The 22,892-nt window shown below is 43.9% G+C and overlaps 1 protein-coding gene across 1 annotated transcript in view; it reads right to left on the reverse strand.

Annotated features, from left to right (window-relative positions):
- Positions 1-22,892, reverse strand: part of LOC138307162 (uncharacterized) — a 96,651-nt gene that overhangs the window by 10,576 nt on the left and 63,183 nt on the right. Inside the window, exons 19-23 of the mRNA XM_069247793.1 lie at positions 14,129-14,216; positions 12,994-13,078; positions 8,765-8,854; positions 3,835-3,871; positions 3,507-3,657 (exon numbers count right to left, since the gene is read on the reverse strand). Coding sequence (XP_069103894.1) covers positions 3,507-3,657; positions 3,835-3,871; positions 8,765-8,854; positions 12,994-13,078; positions 14,129-14,216 — 451 coding nt within the window. The remainder of the gene's footprint in view (positions 1-3,506; positions 3,658-3,834; positions 3,872-8,764; positions 8,855-12,993; positions 13,079-14,128; positions 14,217-22,892) is intronic.

Consider the following 22,892-nt stretch of genomic DNA (forward strand, 5'->3'; position numbering starts at 1 on the left):
AGCGGTAACAAACTTAAACTATCAAAATCCAAGATGGCCACCGGTCGGCCATCTTGTTGACCGATCAGTCCCAAAATGCAATATGCACAACTGGGGTCCTAGGGGAACCTACATATGAAATTTGAGAAAGATCCCTTCAGTACTTTCTGAGAATTAGCGGTAACAAACTTTAACTATCAAAATCCAAGATGGCGGCTGGTCGGCCATCTTGTTGACCGATCAGTCCCAAAAATGCAATATGCACAACTAGGGTCCTACGGGAACCTACATATGAAATTTGAGAAAGATCCCTTCAATACTTTATGAGAAATAGCGGTAACAAACTTTAACTATCAAAATCCAAGATGGCTGCCTGGTGGCCATCTTGTTGACCGATCAGTCCCAAAATACAATATGCACAACTAGGGTCCTAGGGGAACCTACATATGAAATTTGAGAAAGATCCCTTCAGTGCTTTCTGAGAAAATAGCGATAACAAACTTTAACTATCAAAATCCAAGATGGCTACCTGGCGGCCATCTTGTTGACCGATCAGTCCCCAAAATGCAATATGCACTACTAGGGTCCTAGGGGAACCTACATATGAAATTTGAGAAAGATCCCTTCAGTACTTTCTGAGAATTAGCCGTAACAAACTTTAACTATCAAAATCCAAGATGGCGGCTGGTCGGCCATCTTGTTGACCGATCAGTCCCAAAATGCAATATGCACAACTAGGGTCCTAGGGGAACCTACATATGAAATTTGAGAAAGATCCCTTCAGTGCTTTCTGAGAAATAGCGGTAACAAACTTTAACTATCAAAATCCAAGATGGCTACCTGGTCGGCCATCTTGTTGACCGATCAGTCCCAAAATGCAATATGCACTACTAGGGTCCTAGGGGAACCTACATATGAAATTTGAGAAAGATCCCTTCAGTACTTTCTGAGAATTAGCCGGTAACAAACTTTAACTATCAAAATCCAAGATGGCGGCTGGTCGGCCATCTTGTTGACCGATCAGTCCCAAAATGCAATATGCACAACTTGGGTCCTAGGGGAACCTACATATGAAATTTGAGAAAGATCCCTTCAATACTTTATGAGAAATAGCGGTAACAAACTTTAACTATCAAAATCCAAGATGGCTGCCTGGTCGGCCATCTTGTTGACCGATCAGTCCCAAAATACAATATGCACAACTAGGGTCCTAGGGGAACCTACATATGAAATTTGAGAAAGATCCCTTCAGTGCTTTCTGAGAAATAGCGGTAACAAACTTTAACTATCAAAATCCAAGATGGCTACCTGGCAGCCATCTTGTTGACCGATCAGTCCCAAAATGCAATATGCACTACTAGGGTCCTAGAGGAACCTACATATGAAATTTGAGAAAGATCCCTTCGGTACTTTCTGAGAATTAGCCGTAACAAACTTTAACTATCAAAATCCAAGATGGCGGCTGGTCGGCCATCTTGTTGACCGATCAGTCCCAAAATGCAATATGCACAACTAGGGTCCTAGTGGAACCTACATATGAAATTTGAGAAAGATCCCTTCAGTGCTTTCTGAGAAATAGCGGTAACAAACTTTAACTATCAAAATCCAAGATGGCTACCTGGCGGCCATCTTGTTGACCGATCAGTCACAAAATGCAATATGCACTACTAGGGTCCTAGGGGAACCTACATATGAAATTTGAGAAAGATCCCTTCAGTACTTTCTGAGAATTAGCCGTAACAAACTTTAACTATCAAAATCCAAGATGGCGGCTGGTCGGCCATCTTGTTGACCGATCAGTCCCAAAATGCAATATGCACTACTAGGGTCCTAGAGGAACCTACATATGAAATTTGAGAAAGATCCCTTCAGTACTTTCTGAGAATTAGCCGTAACAAACTTTAACTATCAAAATCCAAGATGGCGGCTGGTCGGCCATCTTGTTGACCGATCAGTCCCAAAATGCAATATGCACAACTAGGGTCCTAGTGGAACCTACATATGAAATTTGAGAAAGATCCCTTCAGTGCTTTCTGAGAAATAGCGGTAACAAACTTTAACTATCAAAATCCAAGATGGCTACCTGGCGGCCATCTTGTTGACCGATCAGTCACAAATGCAATATGCACTACTAGGGTCCTAGGGGAACCTACATATGAAATTTGAGAAAGATCCCTTCAGTACTTTCTGAGAATTAGCCGTAACAAACTTTAACTATCAAAATCCAAGATGGCGGCTGGTCGGCCATCTTGTTGACCGATCAGTCCCAAAATGCAATATGCACAACTAGGGTCCTAGGGGAACCTACATATGAAATTTGAGAAAGATCCCTTCAGTACTTTCTGAGAAATAGCGGTAACAAACTTTAACTATCAAAATCCAAGATGGCTGCCTGGCGGCCATCTTGTTGACCGATCAGTCCCAAAATACAATATGCACAACTAGGGTCCTAGGGGAACCTACATATGAAATTTGAGAAAGATCCCTTCAGTACTTTTAGAGAAATAGCGGTAACAAGAATTGTTAAGGGACGGACGGACGGACGGAAGGACGGACGGACGGACGGACGGACGGAAGGACGGACGGACGGACGGACGGACGACGGACCACGGACGAAAGGCCATTTGAATAGCCCAGATGGTGGGCTAAAAATATAAAATGAACAAAACAACATTTAATTTTCATCTCGGAGTGGTTTTATTGTTTAGATGTGCTCAGGCTCTCCGAGCGTACCTAAGAATGCTGACAGAAGATTTTAGTCTTTTAGACCCCTGTGACGTTGAAGGAAGGTCAAGGTCATTCATTTGAACAAACTTATTAGCCCTTCATTCCAACACGCTTTAGGCCAAATATGAGCACCCTACGCCATTTGTTTATTGAGAAGTTATTGGAATGAAAAGTTGACGGATGGTGGATGGCAGATAGCAACGGACGAAGCATGATGACTATAGGTCATCCTGACCATTCAGGTAAGATTACCTAAAAATCGAAGATAGTTGACGTGACACCAAAATCTGAGTGCACAGTTTTTAATTTTAGTAATGATGGTCTTGACCTTCTGACCTCAAAAGTAAACCTAAGCAAGCATTTTTGATCAGATGTAATAAAGTTTGATTGATTTTTGTTACTCTTTATAAGAATGCTATTGCTGCCGACAAAACACAAAAAAATAAAAATATGTATTTCTGTCTCCTTCTTACCTTGTGGGATTGTATGTATTTCTATTTCCGTACCTTGTGGGACTGTATGTATTTCTATTTCCGTACCTTGTGGGACTGTATGTATTTCTATTTCCGTACCTTGTGATACTGTATGTATTTCTATTTCCTTACCTTGTGGGACTGTATGTATTTCTATTTCCATACCTTGTGGGACTGTATGTATTTCTATTTCCATACCTTGTGGGATTGTATGTATTTCTCTTTCCGTACCTTGTGGGACTGTATGTATTTCTATTTCCGTAACTTGTGGGACTGTATGTATTTTTTTTTTCTGTACCTCATGGGACGGTATTATTTCTATCTTACCTTGAATTTAAACCTCTGAGAACTTCCATTAATTCTGTGATTTGTTCTCCATCCTCTTGTGTATGTTGACCCATAACAACTTTCTGTTGTGCCAATAACCTGGATATTTCTGCCAACTGGTCTGGACTTATAACTCCCTGAATGGAGTTACCTAGCAGCAGAATAATGCATATGAGTTACCAAAATAAAACAAGTAGTCTATCAAAAATATCAGAAATATCATATTCATTTTATTTCAAAGTCACACAACGTTTTCTAGCTTTATCACACAAGGAAAAGAAGTCCTTTAATAGTAAGGTCAAAGGTCATATTTGTGAATCACACATACCCTGAGTAGTCTGCCCAGTTGGTTTGCTTCCTGTACTCTGTAAACAAAATAGTATATGTTAACTTTTAGCTCTTCCAGAACCATCACTGTGGAATAACAGCTGGCACCTTATAATATTTCTATTTCATCGTTAACCATCAGCTAATTAATAGGTGAGTCACAGATGTGGTACCAACACCACTAATTCTAATAAATATTTCTTGCCAAATGACTGAACTAACGGTTGAATAAAACATCAAAGCAGCAAAATATAACCTAACCCTTCTGGTAAAGAATCTTTCAAGGTGTAAAAATAAGAATCTAAAACAAAGAGATAAGATTCTTAAGTTGTCAAGTGCAAGATTTTGTCCCCTGCCATCAGTTTGATATGTCAGTTTTACCTCTCCCCAGCCCGTCCACTGACACCAGTTTGATATGTCAGTTTTACCTCTCCCTACCCCGTCCTCTGACATCATTTTGATGATGTATGTCAGTTTTACCTTTCCCCACCCCGTCCACTGACACCAGTTTGATTATGTCAGTTTTACCTTTCCCCACCCCGTCCACTGACATCAGTTTGATATGTCAGTTTTACCTCAGTTTTACCTTTCCCCACCCGTCCACTGACATCAGTTTGATATGTCAGTTTTACCTTTCCCCACCCCGTCCCCTGACACCAGTTTGATATGTCAGTTTTACCTTTCCCCACCCCCACTGACACCCAGTGTTTTACCCCTGTCCCCTGACACCAGTTTGATATGTCAGTTTTACCTTTCCCACCCCGTCCACTGACATCAGTTTGATATGTCAGTTTTACCTTTCCCCACCCCGTCCCCTGACATCAGTTTGATATGTCAGTTTTACCTTTCCCCACCCAGTCCCCTGACACCAGTTTGATATGTCAGTTTTACCTTTCCCCACCCCGTCCCCTGACACCAGTTTGATATGTCAGTTTTACCTTTCCCCACCCCGTCCACTGACACCAGTTTGATATGTCAGTTTTACCTTTCCCCACCCCGTCCCCTGACATCAGTTTGATATGTCAGTTTTACCTTTCCCCACCCCGTCCCCTGACACCAGTTTGATATGTCAGTTTTACCTTTCCCCACCCCGTCCCCTGACACCAGTTTGATATGTCAGTTTTACCTTTCCCCACCCCGTCCCCTGACACCAGTTTGATATGTCAGTTTTACCTTTCCCCACCCCGTCCCCTGACACCAGTTTGATATGTCAGTTTTACCTCTCCCCACCCCGTCCCCTGACACCAGTTTGATATGTCAGTTTTACCTTTCCCCATCCCGTCCCCTGACATCAGTTTGATATGTCAGTTTTACCTTTCCCCACCCCGTCCCCTGACACCAGTTTGATATGTCAGTTTTACCTTTCCCCACCCCGTCCCCTGACACCAGTTTGATATGTCAGTTTTACCTTTCCCCACCCCGTCCCCTGACACCAGTTTGATATGTCAGTTTTACCTTTCCCCACCCCGTCCCCTGACACCAGTTTGATATGTCAGTTTTACCTTTCCCCACCCCCCGTCCCCTGACACCAGTTTGATATGTCAGTTTTACCTTTCCCCACCCCGTCCCCTGACACCAGTTTGATATGTCAGTTTTACCTTTCCCCACCCCGTCCCCTGACACCAGTTTGATATGTCAGTTTTACCTTTCCCCACCCCGTCCCCTGACACCAGTTTGATATGTCAGTTTTACCTTTCCCCACCCCGTCCCCTGACACCAGTTTGATATGTCAGTTTTACCTTTCCCCACCCCGTCCCCTGACACCAGTTTGATATGTCTGTATTACCTTTCCCCATCCCGTCCCCTGCAATCAGTTTGATATGTCTGTATTACCTCTCCCCACCCCGTCCCCTGACACCAGTTTGATATGTCTGTATTACCTTTCCCCACCCCTGACACCAGTTTGATATGTCAGTTTTACCTCTCCCCACCCCGTCCCCTGACACCAGTTTGATATGTCAGTTTTACCTTTCCCCACCCCGTCCCCTGACACCAGTTTGATATGTCAGTTTTACCTTTCCCCATCCCGTCCAATGACACCAGTTTGATATGTCAGTTTATTACCTTTCCCCACCCCGTCCCCTGACACCAGTTTGATATGTCTGTATTACCTTTCCCCACCCCGTCCCCTGACACCAGTTTGATATGTCTGTATTACCTTTCCCCACCCCGTCCCCTGACACCAGTTTGATATGTCAGTTTTACCTTTCCCCACCCCGTCCCCTGACACCAGTTTGATATGTCAGTTTTACCTTTCCCCACCCCGTCCCCTGACACCAGTTTGATATGTCTGTATTACCTTTCCCCACCCCGTCCACTGACATCAGTTTGATATGTCAGTTTTACCTCTCCCCACCCCGTCCCCTGACACCAGTTTGATATGTCAGTTTTACCTTTCCCCACCCCGTCCCCTGACATCAGTTTGATATGTCAGTTTTACCTTTCCCCACCCCGTCCCCTGACATCAGTTTGATATGTCAGTTTTACCTTTCCCCACCCCGTCCCCTGACACCAGTTTGATATGTCTGTATTACCTTTCCCCACCCCGTCCCCTGACACCAGTTTGATATGTCTGTATTACCTTTCCCCACCCCGTCCCCTGACACAGTTTGATATGTCAGTTTTTTGATATGTCCCCTGACACAGTTTTACCTTTCCCCACCCCGTCCCCTGACACCAGTTTGATATGTCTGTATTACCTTTCCCCACCCCGTCCACTGACACCAGTTTGATATGTCAGTTTTACCTCTCCCCACCCCGTCCCCTGACATCAGTTTGATATGTCAGTTTTACCTTTCCCCACCCAGTCCCCTGACACCAGTTTGATATGTCTGTATTACCTTTCCCCACCCCGTCCACTGACATCAGTTTGATATGTCAGTTTGACCTTTCCCCACCCCGTCCCCTGACATCAGTTTGATATGTCAGTTTTACCTTTCCCCACCCCGTCCCCTGACACCAGTTTGATATGTCTGTTTTACCTTTCCCCACCCCGTCCCCTGACACCAGTTTGATATGTCTGTATTACCTTTCCCCACCCCGTCCCCTGACACCAGTTTGATATGTCAGTTTTACCTCTCCCCACCCCGTCCCCTGACACCAGTTTGATATGTCAGTTTTACCTTTCCCCACCCCGTCCACTGACATCAGTTTGATATGTCAGTTTTACCTTTCCCCACCCCGTCCCCTGACACCAGTTTGATATGTCTGTATTACCTTTCCCCACCCCGTCCCCTGACACCAGTTTGATATGTCTGTTTTACCTTTCCCCACCCCGTCCCCTGACACCAGTTTGATATGTCAGTTTTACCTTTCCCCACCCCGTCCCCCTGACACCAGTTTGATATGTCAGTTTTACCTTTCCCCACCCCGTCCCCTGACACCAGTTTGATATGTCAGTTTTACCTTTCCCCACCCGTCCCCTGACATCATCAGTTTGATATGTCTGTTATTACCTTTCCCCACCCCGTCCACTGACACCAGTTTGATATGTCAGTTTTACCTTTCCCCACCCCCGTCCCCTGACACCAGTTTGATATGTCAGTTTTACCTTTCCCCACCCCGTCCACTGACACCAGTTTGATATGTCAGTTTTACCTTTCCCCACCCGTCCCCTGACACCAGTTTGATATGTCAGTTTTACCTTTCCCCACCCCGTCCCCTGACACCAGTTTGATATGTCTGTATTACCTTTCCCCACCCCGTCCAATGACACCAGTTTGATATGTCAGTTTTACCTCTCCCCACCCCGTCCCCTGACATCAGTTTGATATGTCAGTTTTACCTTTTCCCCACCCCGTCCCCTGACACCAGTTTGATATGTCTGTATTACCTTTCCCCACCCCGTCCCCTGACATCAGTTTGATATGTCAGTTTTACCTTTCCCCACCCCGTCCCCTGACACCAGTTTGATATGTCAGTTTTACCTTTCCCCACCCCGTCCCCTGACACCAGTTTGATATGTCTGTATTACCGTTGATATGTCTTTCCCCACCCCGTCCACTGAGACACCAGTTTGATATGTCAGTTTTACCTTTCCCCATCCCGTCCCCTGACATCAGTTTGATATGTCAGTTTTACCTTTCCCCACCCCGTCCCCTGACACCAGTTTGATATGTCAGTTTTACCTTTCCCCCCACCCGTCCACTGACATCAGTTTGATATGTCAGTTTTACCTTTCCCCACCCCGTCCCCTGACATCAGTTTGATATGTCAGTTTTACCTTTCCCCACCCCGTCCCTGACACCAGTTTGATATGTCAGTTTTACCTCTCCCCACCCAGTCCCCTGACATCAGTTTGATATGTCAGTTTTACCTTTCCCCACCCAGTCCCCTGACACCAGTTTGATATGTCAGTTTTACCTTTCCCCACCCAGTCCCCTGACACCAGTTTGATATGTCAGTTTTACCTTTCCCCATCCCGTCCACTGACATCAGTTTGATATGTCAGTTTTACCTTTCCCCACCCCGTCCCCTGACATCAGTTTGATATGTCAGTTTTACCTTTCCCCACCCCGTCCCCTGACACCAGTTTGATATGTCAGTTTTACCTCTCCCCACCCCGTCCCCTGACACCAGTTTGATATGTCAGTTTTACCTTTCCCCACCCCGTCCACTGACACCAGTTTGATATGTCAGTTTTACCTTTCCCCACCCCGTCCCCTGACATCAGTTTGATATGTCAGTTTTACCTCTCCCCACCCAGTCCCCTGACACCAGTTTGATATGTCAGTTTTACCTTTCCCCACCCCGTCCCCTGACACCAGTTTGATATGTCAGTTTTACCTCTCCCCACCCCGTCCCCTGACACCAGTTTGATATGTCTGTTATTACCTTTCCCCACCCCGTCCCCTGACACATCAGTTTGATATGTCAGTTTTACCTTTCTCCCCACCCCGTCCCCTGACATCAGTTTGATATGTCAGTTTTACCTTTCCCCACCCGTCCCCTGACACCAGTTTTGATATGTCAGTCAGTGAATCTCCATCACCATTGGTCGATCCAGGAGGTTTCTGAAGAAGCTGAAATTCAAAAGAATCAAAAATAAACAAGAGATCTAAGAGGGACCTTGGCACCCAACAAAACAAGAGATCCCAGAGGGATCTTGGCGCCCCACCAAAGAATGATCTATGTCTGACAATGGAAAGAGGGGATCTTTTCCCTGCTTTTCAAACTTTTTTAAACACACTACATTATTAAATTTGAGATAGACCGCTATGGTACTTTCTAAGAAATTGTAAGGTAACAAACTCAACAACGATGAAATCTAAGATGATGGCTGTGCAGCCATCTTGTTGACCTATAAGTTACATGGAAAGAGGGATCTTTTCCCTGCTTTTCAAACTGTTTTAAACACACTACATATTAAATTTGAGATAGACCGCTATAGTACTTTCTAAGAAATAGTGATAACAAACTTCAACGATGAAATCTAAGATGGCGGCTGTGCAGCCATCTTGTTGACCTATAAGTTACAAAATGCAATATGCACAACTAGGGCCCTAGGGGAACCAGCATATAAAATTTGAGAGAGATCCCTTCAGTACTTTTTTAGAAATAGCAATAACAAACTTTAACTATCAAAATCCAAGATGGCTGCCAGGTGGCCATCTTATTGACCGATCGGTCCCAAAACACAATATGTACACACCAGATGTTTGTGGCCAAATTTGGTTACAATCCATGCAGAAACTCTATGACTAGTAGCGATTTAAAGGATTTACCTCTATTTCCCCTATTGGGCCCCGCCCCTCCTGCCCCCGGGGGGTCAGAGCCAAAATTTATACAAGTTCTGTTCCCCCCTTCCCCAAGGATGTTTGTGGCCAAATTTGGTTACAATCCATGCAGAACTCTATGACTAGTAGCGATTTAAAGGATTTACCTCTATTTCCCCTATTGGGCCCCGCCCCTCCTGCCCCCAGGGGGTCAGAGCCAAAATTTATACAAGTTCTGTTCCCCTTCCCCCAAGGATGTTTGTGGCCAAATTTGGTTACAATCCATGCAGAACTCTATGACTAGTAGCCATTTAAAGGATTGTTGACGGACAGACGGACGACGGACGGACGGACGGACGGACGGACGGACGACGGACGACGGACGACGACGGACGCCGCGCCATGACATAAGCTCACCGGCCCTTTGGGCCAGGTGAGCTAAAAACTTTAACTATTAGAATCCATGATAGCTGTATGACGGCCATCTTGTTGACCAATCAGTCCCAAAATGCAATATGCACAACTAGGGCCCTAGGGGCACCTACATATGAAATTTGAGAAAGATCCCTTCAGTACTTTCTGAGAAATAGCGGTAACAAACTTTAACTACCAAAATCCAAGATGCCCGCCTGTCGGCCATCTTGTTGACCGATCGGTCCCAAATTGCAAAATGCACAACTAGGGTCCTAGGGGAACCTACATATAAAATTTGAGAAAGATCCCTTCTGTACTTTTTGAGAAATAGCGGTAACAAACTTCAACTATCAAAATCCAAGATGGTCGCCTGTCGTCCATATTGTTGACCGATCGGTCCCAAAATGCAATATGCACAACTAGGGTCCTAGGGGAACCTACAAATGAAATTTGAGAAATATCCCTTCATTACTTTTTGAGAAATAGCGGTAACAAACTTTAACTACCAAAATCCAAGATGGCCGCCTGTCGGCTATCTTGTTGACCGATCAGTCCCAAAATGCAATATGCACAACTAGGGTCCCAGGGGAACATATGAAATTTGAGAAAGATCCCTTCAGTACTTTCTGAGAAATAGCGGTAACAAACTTCAACTATCAAAATCCAAGATGGCCCCCTGTCGGCCATATTGTTGACCAATCGGTCCCAAAATGCAATATGCACAACTAGGGTCCTAGGGGAAAATACATATAAAATTTGAGAAAGATCCCTTATGTACTTTTTGAGAAATAGCGGTAACAAACTTTAACTACCAAAATCCAAGATGCCCGCCTGTCGGCCATCTTGTTGACCGATCGGTCCCAAATTGCGAAATGCACAACTAGGGTCCTAGGGGAACCTACATATAAAATTTGAGAAAGATCCCTTCTGTACTTTTTGAGAAATAGCGGTAACAAACTTCAACTATCAAAATCCAAGATGGTCGCCTGTCGTCCATATTGTTGACCGATCGGTCCCAAAATGCAATATGCACAACTAGGGTCCTAGGGGAACCTACAAATGAAATTTGAGAAATATCCCTTCATTACTTTTTGAGAAATAGCGGTAACAAGAATTGTTAACGGACGGAAGGAAGGACGGACGGACGGACCACGGACCACGTACGAAAGGCAATTTGAATAGCCCACCATCTGATGATGGTGGGCTAAAAACAATTGATGTCTGACAATTGAAAGCAGGATCATTTCTCTGCTTTTCAAATTTCAGCTAACAAAATTCAAGATGTGGCTTGTGGGCCATCTTGGGAACGATCCCAAAATGCAATATGCATAACTAGTAACTAGGCCCCTAGGGGAACCTACATATTAAATTTGAGACCGATCTTTTTAGTTCTTTCTGAGTAATAGCAGTAACAAACTTTTAACTATCAAAATACAAAATGGCTGTCTGGTGGCCATCTTGTTGCCCGATCAATCTCAAAATGAAATGTGCAAAACTAGGCCCCTAGGGGAAACTTAATATTGAATTTGAGACAGATCACTTCAGTGCTTTTAACTATCAAAATCCAAGATAGCTGCCTGGTGGCCACTTTGTTGACCGATCAGTCCCAAAATGAAATGTGCACAACTAGGGCCATACGAGAACCTACATCTTAAATTTGAGACAGATCCCTTCAGTACTTTTTTGAGAAATAGCTGTAACAAACTTTTAACTATCAAAATCCAAGATGGCTGCCTGGCGGCCATCTTGTCAACTGATCAGTCCCATAATGAAAAGTGCACAACTTGGCCCCTAGGGGAACCTAAATATTAAATTTGTGCGTACATTTTTGTCAGATTTTTCAAATAATAAGTAAAATGTATTACCTGATGTTTACTCTATTTTATTGATATTATCTGCCTTCATTTTTCTCCTCGAAATTATTCAACAGGACTATAAAAATTGAGCATCGGTGAGAGGAGCTACTCAATATCATAAAGAGGAAATAACTGTTCATATACATGAAGTCAAATGATTTACATCATGTAAATGCCATATCGCAAAACAGATATCAACCTGTTTTCAGGTGGATATGGTGATTTATCAACCCTCCAAAGTGATATAACCCTCATGATCAGTCTTCGGCCTTGGGTAATATCACTTCCTCAAGTTGATAAATCACTGTATCCACCTGAAAACAGGTCGATATTTGTATAATAACAGAAACATTTGTAACAAGTTTGGTTTGATTAGTCCAATGTCCTATTAAAGGGACAATTCAGTGATGCTAATTCTGTTACATAACCACGAAGCAAATTATGACATTTATTATAAATGTATTGTTCTACATTTCTGATGAAATATATAACAAGAAATATTGACAAATTTAACGATATTGTTAAGGATTTTGATTAATACCGTTGAAATTCAAAATCGTTGATCAATACGATTAAGCAGGTACAACAAGTACGCTGTACCCATACCCGAGCTAAAGTCACACAAGTTAAACAAATGTAATACATAACCACTGAGGAGGTGATGAAATTATGTTTTAGACAAGAACATGCATCTAATAAGGTAAACACACTACTGTAAGAGCGATTTGAGTAGTACTAGACAACAAATTCTTTACTACACTGGAAAGGCCAGGGTTCGGCATACAAGACATCCTACCACTATGTGTAGTGGCAGACAGTAAGCACATTTCACTACAGTGGGCTATTCTGGCATATCACAGTTAAACCAACTAATATGATTTCTATTAGAACTGGCTTGTTTCCAAAATATGTGCAAACTTTAATGTACTCTTAGACTGAATTGTCCCTTTAACAGCCAGGGCTATTTAAAGTCGTGTCAGAGTGGAGGAACGCCAGAGTAACTGGATAGAAACAACAGTGATCAGTACCTAGCAAATGCTCCATGGTATTTAAACTTGTGATATAGAGGTGGTAGGCTTGTGGTAACATATGGGGACATCTTAACCACTATGCCATCATAACAAGTACAAGTGTGTCGGTTAGCTGTGTATATTACTGTACAGTTACTCCTCTTACCACTTGTATGTAATGCTGTAACTGTCCTTGACGCGATTCATGCTCCTTTAATCTGTCTGACAATTGGCTGTAGTCTACATCCAGTCTACAAACACAAACACATACAAAACTTTAAGTCTTACATTGATCTCTCTCCCCATGTAACATTTTAGCTTCATCATTATCATTCCTTTGTAATTTCATGTCATCAAATATTGTTTAACAAGAGCTGTTGGAGAACAGTAAAGCTCGCCTATTCAGAAGAAGTTGATGTTCAAGTATTTACTACTTAAACATGGAAATATGACAAATTAACAGACTTAAAAAAACCCTAAAGGGCCCCAAATTGGTTGTATTATCAACTTTCAGCATCCACACACATAAGGAAAATAAAATCATAAACATTAATGATGACTTATGCTTAAACAATTGACAAAATAGAAACTTGCTCAAAAACTTTAACATGGAAATATGACAAATTAACAGACTCAAAAACCCCTAAAGGGCCCCAAATTGGTTGTATTATCACGTTCAGCATCCAAAATTAGGAAAATAAAATCATAAACATTTATGATGACTTATGCTTAAACAAAAGACAAAAACTTTAACATGGAAATATGACAAATTAACAGACTCAAAAACCCCCTAAAGGGCCCCAAATTGGTTGTATTATCACGTTCAGCATCCATACACATTAGGAAAATAAAATCATAAACATTTATGATGACTTATGCTTAAACAAAAGACAAAATAGAAACTTGCTCAAAAACTTTAACATGGAAATATGACAAATTAACAGACTCAAAAACCCACTAAAGGGTCCCAAATTGGTTGTATTATCACATTCAGCATCCATACACATTAGGAAAATAAAATCATAAACATTTATGATGACTTAAGCTTAAACAATAGACAAAACAGAACCTTGCTCAAAAACTTTAACGTGAAATGGGACGCCAACGATGACGCCGACGCCAGGGTGACAACATTAGCTCCCCCTATTCTTCGAATAGGCGAGCTAAAAAAAAATATATTTTCAGGAGAAATTAAAATCATGCTATTTAATACTTTTAATATATTGGGTATGTGCTCTAATTACAATTGTGCTATTTATTGGAACGTAGTGTAATTTTATGTCACTGACTGTAACACTGACCTTGAAGTGTCGGCGGCCTCCTCTAAGTCCCCGATCCGTCCATGTCCCTGTAGTTTGGTAGGTGGAGAATTACCAGGATGTGACCAATCTACCAATCATATAGAAATTCAGTCACACAAGTTTTTTTTATTTTTACGAGCCTTAGCGACCTACTTATCAAAGAATTTCAATGTCAAAACATCTTGGAAAATTCCAGCAACAACTTCCATTTCATCACGACCTTCTTGAAATCTTAACGTCACATCATTGTTTACTGACTGTAAGCCATGTTACAATGGACTTCCAGCCTATATTTATATTACCTAGTGACATAACAACAAGAGGCCCAGAGGGCCTGTATCGCTCACCTGGTTTTTTGTTAGTAATTATCACAAGACTCAGACAATTAGAACAAGAGGCCCAGAGGGCCTGTATCGCTCACCTGGTTTGTAATGTCAAGTCATGTTCTGAATACAGGTTCATTGTTTCTTTTCTGAAGGAATTTGAATATTTACCTCTTATTTCCCTATTGGGCCCCGCCCCTCCTGCCCCCGGGGGGTCAGAGCCAAAATTTATACAAGTTCTGTTCCCCTTCCCCAAGGATATTTGTGGCCAAATTTGGTTACAATCCATGCAGAACTCTAGGAAAAGTAGTGATTTATAGGATTTACCTCTATTTCCCCTATTGGGCCCCACCCTCCTGCCCCCGGGGGGTCAGAGCCAAAATTTATACAAGTTCTTTCCCCCTTCCCCCAAGGATGTTTGTGGCCAAATTTGGTTACAATCCATGTAGAACTCTAGGACAAGTAGCGATTTATAGGATTTACCTCTATTTCCCCATTGGGCCCCGCCCCTCCTGCCCCCGGGGGGTCAGAGCCAAAATTTGTACAAGTTTTTTCCATCTTCCCCCAAGGATGTTTGTGGCCAAATTTAGTTACAATCCATGCAGAACTCTAGGACAAGTAGCGATTTATAGGATTTACCTCTATTTCCCCTATTGGGCCCCGCCCCTCCTGCCCCCAGGGGGTCAGAGCCAAAATTTATACAAGTTCATTCCCCCTTCCCCCAAGGATGTTTGTGGCCAAATTTGGTTACAATCCATGCAGAACTCTAGGACAAGTAGCGATTTATAGGATTTACCTCTATTTCCCCTATTGGGCCCCGCCCCTCCTGCCCCCGGGGGGTCAGAGCCAAAATTTATACAAGTTCTGTTACCCTTCCCTCAAGGATGTTTGTGGCCAAATTTGGTTACTATCCATGCAGAACTCTAGGACAAGTAGCGTTTTATAGGATTTACCTTTATTTTCCCTATTGGGCCCCGCCCCTCCTGCCCCTGGGGGGTCAGAGCCAAAATTTATACAAGTTCTGTTCCCCTTCCCCCAAGGATGTTTGTGGCCAAATTTGGTTACAATCTATGCAGAACTCTATGACTAGTAGCGATTTAAAGGAAATGTTGACGGACGGACGGACAGACGGACGACGGACGGACGGACGACGGACGACGGGACGACGGACGACGGACGACGGACGCCGCGCCATGACATAAGCGGACGGACGCCGCGGGCCAGGTGAGCTAAAAATAAGCAAAATTGACTCCCAAAGTTTAATTTTGAATCACAACCATACAATGATGCTATTGATACCATACAAATATGCTATCCAATACATAGGTTCAGAGACAAAGTAATTTATATGAAAATAGTAGCCTAATTGACCTTTTGACCTCGCATCTATTGCCGTCTAAGGCCCCGGAGGTCAGCCCTATCATTTGTACAATTTCAAATCCCAACCCTATAAGGATGCTACCATTGCATTATAAGTGCTCTTCCATTCTTAGTTGCAGAGAAGAAGTCGTTTATATGGAAATAGCTAAATTGACCCCTTTTGACCCCACCCTTCAGGCCCCCGGGGGGTCAGCCCCATCATTTGCAAAATTTTGAATCCAAACCCTATAAGGATGTAACCATTGCATTATGAGCGTAATCCCATGTTAAGTTGCAGAGAAAAAGTCATTTATATGGAAATTGACCACTTTTGACCCCACCCCTCAGGCCCCCGGGGGGTCAGCCCTATCATTTGCACAATTTTGAATTCCCACACTATAAGGATACTACCATTGTATTATGGGTGCTATACCGTGCTTAGTTTCAGAGAAGAAGTCGTTTATATGGAAATAGCCAAATTGGCCCCTTTTGACCCCGCCCCTCAGGCCCCCTGGGGGTCAGCCCCATCATTTGTACAATTTTGAATCCCCATCCTATAAGGATGCTACCATTGCATTATGGGTGCTATCCCATGCTTGGTTTCAGAGAAGAAGTCGTTTATATGGAAATAGCCAAATTGAACCCTTTTGACCCCGCCCCTCAGGCCCCCCGGGGGTCAGCCCCATCATTTGTACAATTTTGAATCCCCAACCTATAAAGATACTACCATTGCATTATGAGTGCTATCTCATGCTTAGTTTCAGAGAAGAAGTCGTTTATATGGAAATAGCCAAATTGACCCCATTTGACCCCACCCCTCAGGCCCCCGGGGGTCAGCCCCATCATTTGTACAATTTTGAATCCCCACCCTATAAGGATGCTACCATTGCATTATGGGTGCTATCCCATGCTTGGTTTCAGAGAAGAAGTCGTTTATATGGAAATAGCGAAATTGACCCCGCCCCTCAGGCCCCCGGGGGGTCAGCCACATCATTTGTACAATTTTTAATCCCTACCCTATAACGATACTACCATTGCATTATGAGTGCTATCTCATGCTTAGTTTCAGAGAAGAAGTCGTTTATATGGAAATAGCCAAATTGACCCCTTTTGACCCCGCCCCTCAGGCCCCCGGGGGGTCAGCCCCATCATTTGTACAATTTTGAATCCCCACCCTATAAGGATGCTACCATTGCATTATGGGTGCTATCCCATGCTTGGTTTCAGAGAAGAAGTCGTTTATATGGAAATAGCCAAATGGACCCCATTTGACCCCGCCCCTCAGGCCCCCGGGGGGGTCAGCCCCATCATTTGTACAATTTTGAATCCCCACCCTATAAGGATGCTACCATTGCATTATGGGTGCTATCCCATGCTTGGTTTCAGAGAAGAAGTCGTTTATATGGAAATAGCCAAATGGACCCCATTTGACCCCGCCCCTCAGGCCCCCGGGGGGTCAGCCCCATCATTTGTACAATTTTGAATCCCCACCCTATAAGGATGCTACCATTGCATTATGGGTGCTATCCCATGCTTGGTTTCAGAGAAGAAGTCGTTTATATGGAAATAGCCAAATTGACCCCTTTTGGCCCCGCCCCTCAGGCCCCTGGGGGGTCAGCCCCATCTTTTGTACAATTTTCAGTTAGTAGTCCATAAGGATGCTACCAGCCAAATTTTGTTGAAATCCGACCAGCGGTTATGGAGAAGAAGTCGATTGTTGATGGACGGACGGACGGACGGACGGACGACGGACGACGGACGCCACGGTATGGCATAAGCTCACCTTGGTCCTTCGGACCAGGTGAGCTAAAAATAATACAAGGGCAAGGTTACCAGATATGAGGCGGATTATGTGTGATCAAACATTAAACACTTATTTAATTTTCAACTTATACTGACAAACAAAAAATTAAATTAAATTAAATGATCATCTTCGATACTCTAGGGGTTCGGATCTCTTAGGATCTCTTCACCCCTAGACTATCTCATAGTATAACTGGAGGCAAAAAACAGAATAGGTTATTTAGTCTATTGATGCGGGCACATCAAAAGAGACGTATAACGGAACTTATAAAGGAAATTTTTGCTGGTCAGTGATTGGTTCAGATTTTTTTCTTTGAACTGCCTTCAGTTTTACTATGAGATAATCCTCATATGTGATCGAGGATGATAAATGACCATTTTTTGTATAACATTAAAATGATCTTGTGACCCAATATACTGTGCAACAGCAAACCAATAACCACATCAAAGATAGACAGGACAGAGTATCAAATTCAGATACTGTAACTTCACACTTTGCTATAAGAGTACATAAATTTATGAAAGTTATCTTCAAAATTCAAAATCTACCTTATCCACATCGGAATAAATTATGATAAACAAAATGTATCTACCTTATCCACATTGGAATAAATTTTAATAAACAAAATGTAACAAGAGGCCCAGAGGGCCTGTATCGCTCACCTGGTTTTTTGTTAGTAATTATCACAAGACTCTGACAATTAGAAAAATAAGCAAAATTGACTCCCAAAGTTTAATTTTGAATCACAACCATACAATGAAGCTATTGATACCATACAAATATGCTATCCAATACTGTATTGGATACTTTCATATAAATTACTTTGTCTTTGAACCTATGTATTATACATAGGTTCAAAGACAATGTAATTTATAAGAAAGTAGTAGCCTAATTGACCTTTTTAACCTCGCATCTATTGCTGTCTAAGGCCCCGGGGGTCAGCCCTATCATTTGTACAATTTCAAACCCCACCCTATAAGGATGCTACCATTGCATAATGGGTGCTATACCATGCTTAGTTGCAGAGAAGAAGTCATTTATATGGAAATAGCCAAATTGACCCCTTTTGACCCTGCCCCTCAGGCCCCCGGGGGGTCAGCCCTATCATTTGCACAATTTTGAATCCCCACACTATAAGGATGCTACCATTGTATTATGGGTGCTATCTCTTGCTTAGTTTCAGAGAAGAAGTCGTTTTTATGGAAATAGCCAAATTGACCCCATTTGACCCCGCCCCTCAGGCCCCCGGGGGGTCAGCCCCATCATTTGTACAATTTTGAATCCCCACTCTATAAGGATGCTACCATTGCATTATGGGTGCTATCCCATGCTTGGTTTCAGAGAAGAAGTCGTTTATATGGAAATAGCCAAATTGACCCCATTTGACCCTGCCCCTCAGGCACCCCCGGGGGGTCAGCCCCATCATTTGTACAATTTTGAATCCCCACCCTATAACGATACTACCATTGCATTATGAGTGCTATCTCTTGCTTAGTTTCAGAGAAGAAGTCGTTTTTATGGAAATAGCCAAATTGACCCCATTTGACCCCGCCCCTCAGGCCCCCGGGGGGTCAGCCCCATCATTTGTACAATTTTGAATCCCCACCCTATACGGATGCTACCATTGCATTATGGGTGCTATCCCATGCTTGGTTTCAGAGAAGAAGTCGTTTATATGGAAATAGCCAAATTGACCCCATTTGACCTGCCCCTCAGGCACCCCCGGGGGGTCAGCCCCATCATTTGTACAATTTTGAATCCCCACCCTATAACGATACTACCATTGCATTATGAGTGCTATCTCTTGCTTAGTTTCAGAGAAGAAGTCGTTTTTATGGAAATAGCCAAATTGACCCCATTTGACCCCGCCCCTCAGGCCCCCGGGGGGTCAGCCCCATCATTTGTACAATTTTGAATCCCCACCCTATACGGATGCTACCATTGCATTATGGGTGCTATCCCATGCTTGGTTTCATAGAAGAAGTCGTTTATATGGAAATAGCCAAATTGACCCCTTTTGGCCCCGCCCCTCAGGCCCCCGGAGGATCAGCCCCATCATTTGTACAATGTTCAGTTAGTAGCCCATAAGGATGCTACCATTCAAATTTTGTTGAAATCCGACCAGCGGTTATGGAGAAGAAGTCGATTGTTGACGGACGCCGGACGGCGTATCCCATAAGCTCACCTCGGTCCTTCGAACCAGGTGAGCTAACTAGTGCATATGTGAAAGTTTATCTCTGAAAATTGGTTTTGAATGGGAAATCATAAAATTTACTAACCAGTAAATATTGGAACCAATAAGATTGACATGTTGAAAATTGTTTTACCTGACGGCTGCTCCGACAGTGTACTGTCCGTCTTGTGTTGGTACTATGGACATATTTACCTGACGGCTGCTCAGACAGTGTGCTGTCTGGTGTGTGTTGGTATTATTGACATATTTACCTGACGGCTGCTCCGACAGAGTGCTGTCTGGTGTGTGTGTTGGTACTATGGACATATTTACCTGACGGCTACTCCGACAGTGTGCTGTCTGGTGTGTGTTGGTACTATGGACATATTTACCTGACGGCTGTTCCGACAGTGTGCTGTCTGGTGTGTGTTGGTATTATTGACATATTTACCTGATGGCTGCTCCGACAGTGTGCTGTCTGGTGTGTTTTGGTACTATTGACATATTTACCTGACGGCTGCTCAGACAGTGTACTGTCTGGTGTGTGTTGGTACTATGGACATATTTACCTGACAGCTGCTCCGACAGTGTGCTGTCTGGTGTGTGTTGGTACTATTGGACATATTTACCTGACGGCTGCTCCGACAGTGTACTGTCTGGTGTGTGTTGGTATTATTGACATATTTACCTGACGGCTGCTCCGACAGTGCGCTTGCCAGTGTGTGTTGGTACTATTGACATATTTACCTGACGGCTGCCCCGACAGTGTACTGTCCGGCTTGTATTGGTACTATGGACATATTTACCTGACTGCTGCTCCGACATTGTACTGTCGGGCGTGTATTGGTACTATGGACATATTTATTACCTGATGGCTGCTCTGACAGTGTACTGTCCGGCGTGTGTTGGTACTATGGACATATTTACCTGATGGCTGCTCCGACAGTGTGCTGTCCGGCGTGTGTTGGTACTATGGACATATTTACCTGATGGCTGCTCCGACAGTGTGCTGTCTGGTGTGTGTTGGTACTATGGACATATTTACCTGATGGCTGCTCCGACAGTGTGCTGTCCGGCGTGTGTTGGTACTATGGACATATTTACCTGATGGCTGCTCCGACAGTGTACTGTCTGGTGTGTTTTGGTACTATTGACATATTTACCTGACGGTTGCTCCGACAGTGTACTGTCTTGTGTGTGTTGGTATTATTGACATATTTACCTGATGGCTGCTCCGACAGTGTGCTGTCTGGTGTGTGTTGGTACTATGGACATATTTACCTGACGGCTGCTCAGACAGAGTACTGTCTGGCGTGTGTTGGTATTATTGACATATTTACCTGATGGCTGCTCCGACAGTGTGCTGTCTGGTGTGTGTTGGTACTATTGACATATTTACCTGACGGCTGCTCCGACAGTGTGCTGTCTGGTGTGTGTTGGTACTATTGACATATTTACCTGACGGCTGCTCCGACAGTGTGCTGTCTGGTGTGTGTTGGTACTATTGACATATTTACCTGACGGCTGCTCCGACAGTGTGCTGTCTGGTGTGTGTTGGTACTATTGACATATTTACCTGACGGCTGCTCCGACAGTGTGCTGTCTGGTGTGTGTTGGTACTATGGACATATTTACCTGACGGCTGCTCCGACAGTGTGCTGTCTGGTGTGTGTTGGTACTATTGACATATTTACCTGACGGCTGCTCCGACAGTGTGCTGTCTGGTGTGTGTTGGTACTATGGACATATTTACCTGATGGCTGCTCCGACAGTGTGCTGTCTGGTGTGTGTTGGTACTATTGACATATTTACCTGATGGCTGCTCCGACAGTGTACTGTCTGGTGTGTGTTGGTACTATTGACATATTTACCTGACGGCTGCTCCGACAGAGTACTGTCTGGTGTGTGTTGGTACTATGGACATATTTACCTGACGGCTGCTCCGACGAAGGTACTGTCTGGTGTGTGTTGGTACTATGGACATATTTACCTGACGGCTGCTCCGACAGTGTACTGTCTGGTGTGTGTTGGTACTATTGACATATTTACCTGACGGCTGCTCCGACAGTGTGCTGTCTGGTGTGTGTTGGTATTATTGACATATTTACCTGACGGCTGCTCCGACAGTGTACTGTCTGGTGTGTGTTGGTATTATTGACATATTTACCTGACGGCTGCTCCGACAGTGTGCTGTCTGGTGTGTGTTGGTATTATTGACATATTTACCTGACGGCTGCTCCGACAGTGTGCTGTCTGGTGTGTGTTGGTATTATTGACATATTTACCTGACGGCTGCTCCGACAGTGTGCTGTCTGGTGTGTGTTGGTACTATGGACATATTTACCTGACGGCTGCTCCGACAGTGTGCTGTCTGGTGTGTGTTGGTACTATTGACATATTTACCTGACGGCTGCTCCGACAGTATATGGACATATTTACCTGACGCTGCTCCGACAGTGTGCTGTCTGGTGTGTGTTGGTACTATGGACATATTTACCTGACGGCTGCTCCGACAGTGTGCTGTCTGGTGTGTGTTGGTACTATGGACATATTTACCTGACGGCTGCTCCGACAGTGTGCTGTCTGGTGTGTGTTGGTACTATGGACATATTTACCTGACGGCTGCTCCGACAGTGTGCTGTCTGGTGTGTGTTGGTACTATGGACATATTTACCTGACGGCTGCTCCGACAGTGTGCTGTCTGGTGTGTGTTGGTACTATGGACATATTTACCTGATGGCTGCTCCGACAGTGTGCTGTCCGGCGTGTGTTGGTACTATGGACATATTTACCTGATGGCTGCTCCGACAGTGTGCTGTCTGGTGTGTGTTGGTACTATTGACATATTTACCTGATGGCTGCTCCGACAGTGTGCTGTCTGGTGTGTGTTGGTACTATTGACATATTTACCTGACGGCTGCTCCGACAGTGTACTGTCTGGTGTGTGTTGGTATTATTGACATATTTACCTGACGGCTGCTCCGACAGTGTGCTGTCTGGTGTGTGTTGGTATTATTGACATATTTACCTGACGGCTGCTCCGACAGTGTGCTGTCTGGTGTGTGTTGGTACTATGGACATATTTACCTGACGGCTGCTCCGACA

This window comes from Argopecten irradians, chromosome 14 (genome assembly GCF_041381155.1).
Source record: "Argopecten irradians isolate NY chromosome 14, Ai_NY, whole genome shotgun sequence".
Classification (NCBI taxonomy): Eukaryota; Metazoa; Mollusca; class Bivalvia; order Pectinida; family Pectinidae; genus Argopecten; species Argopecten irradians.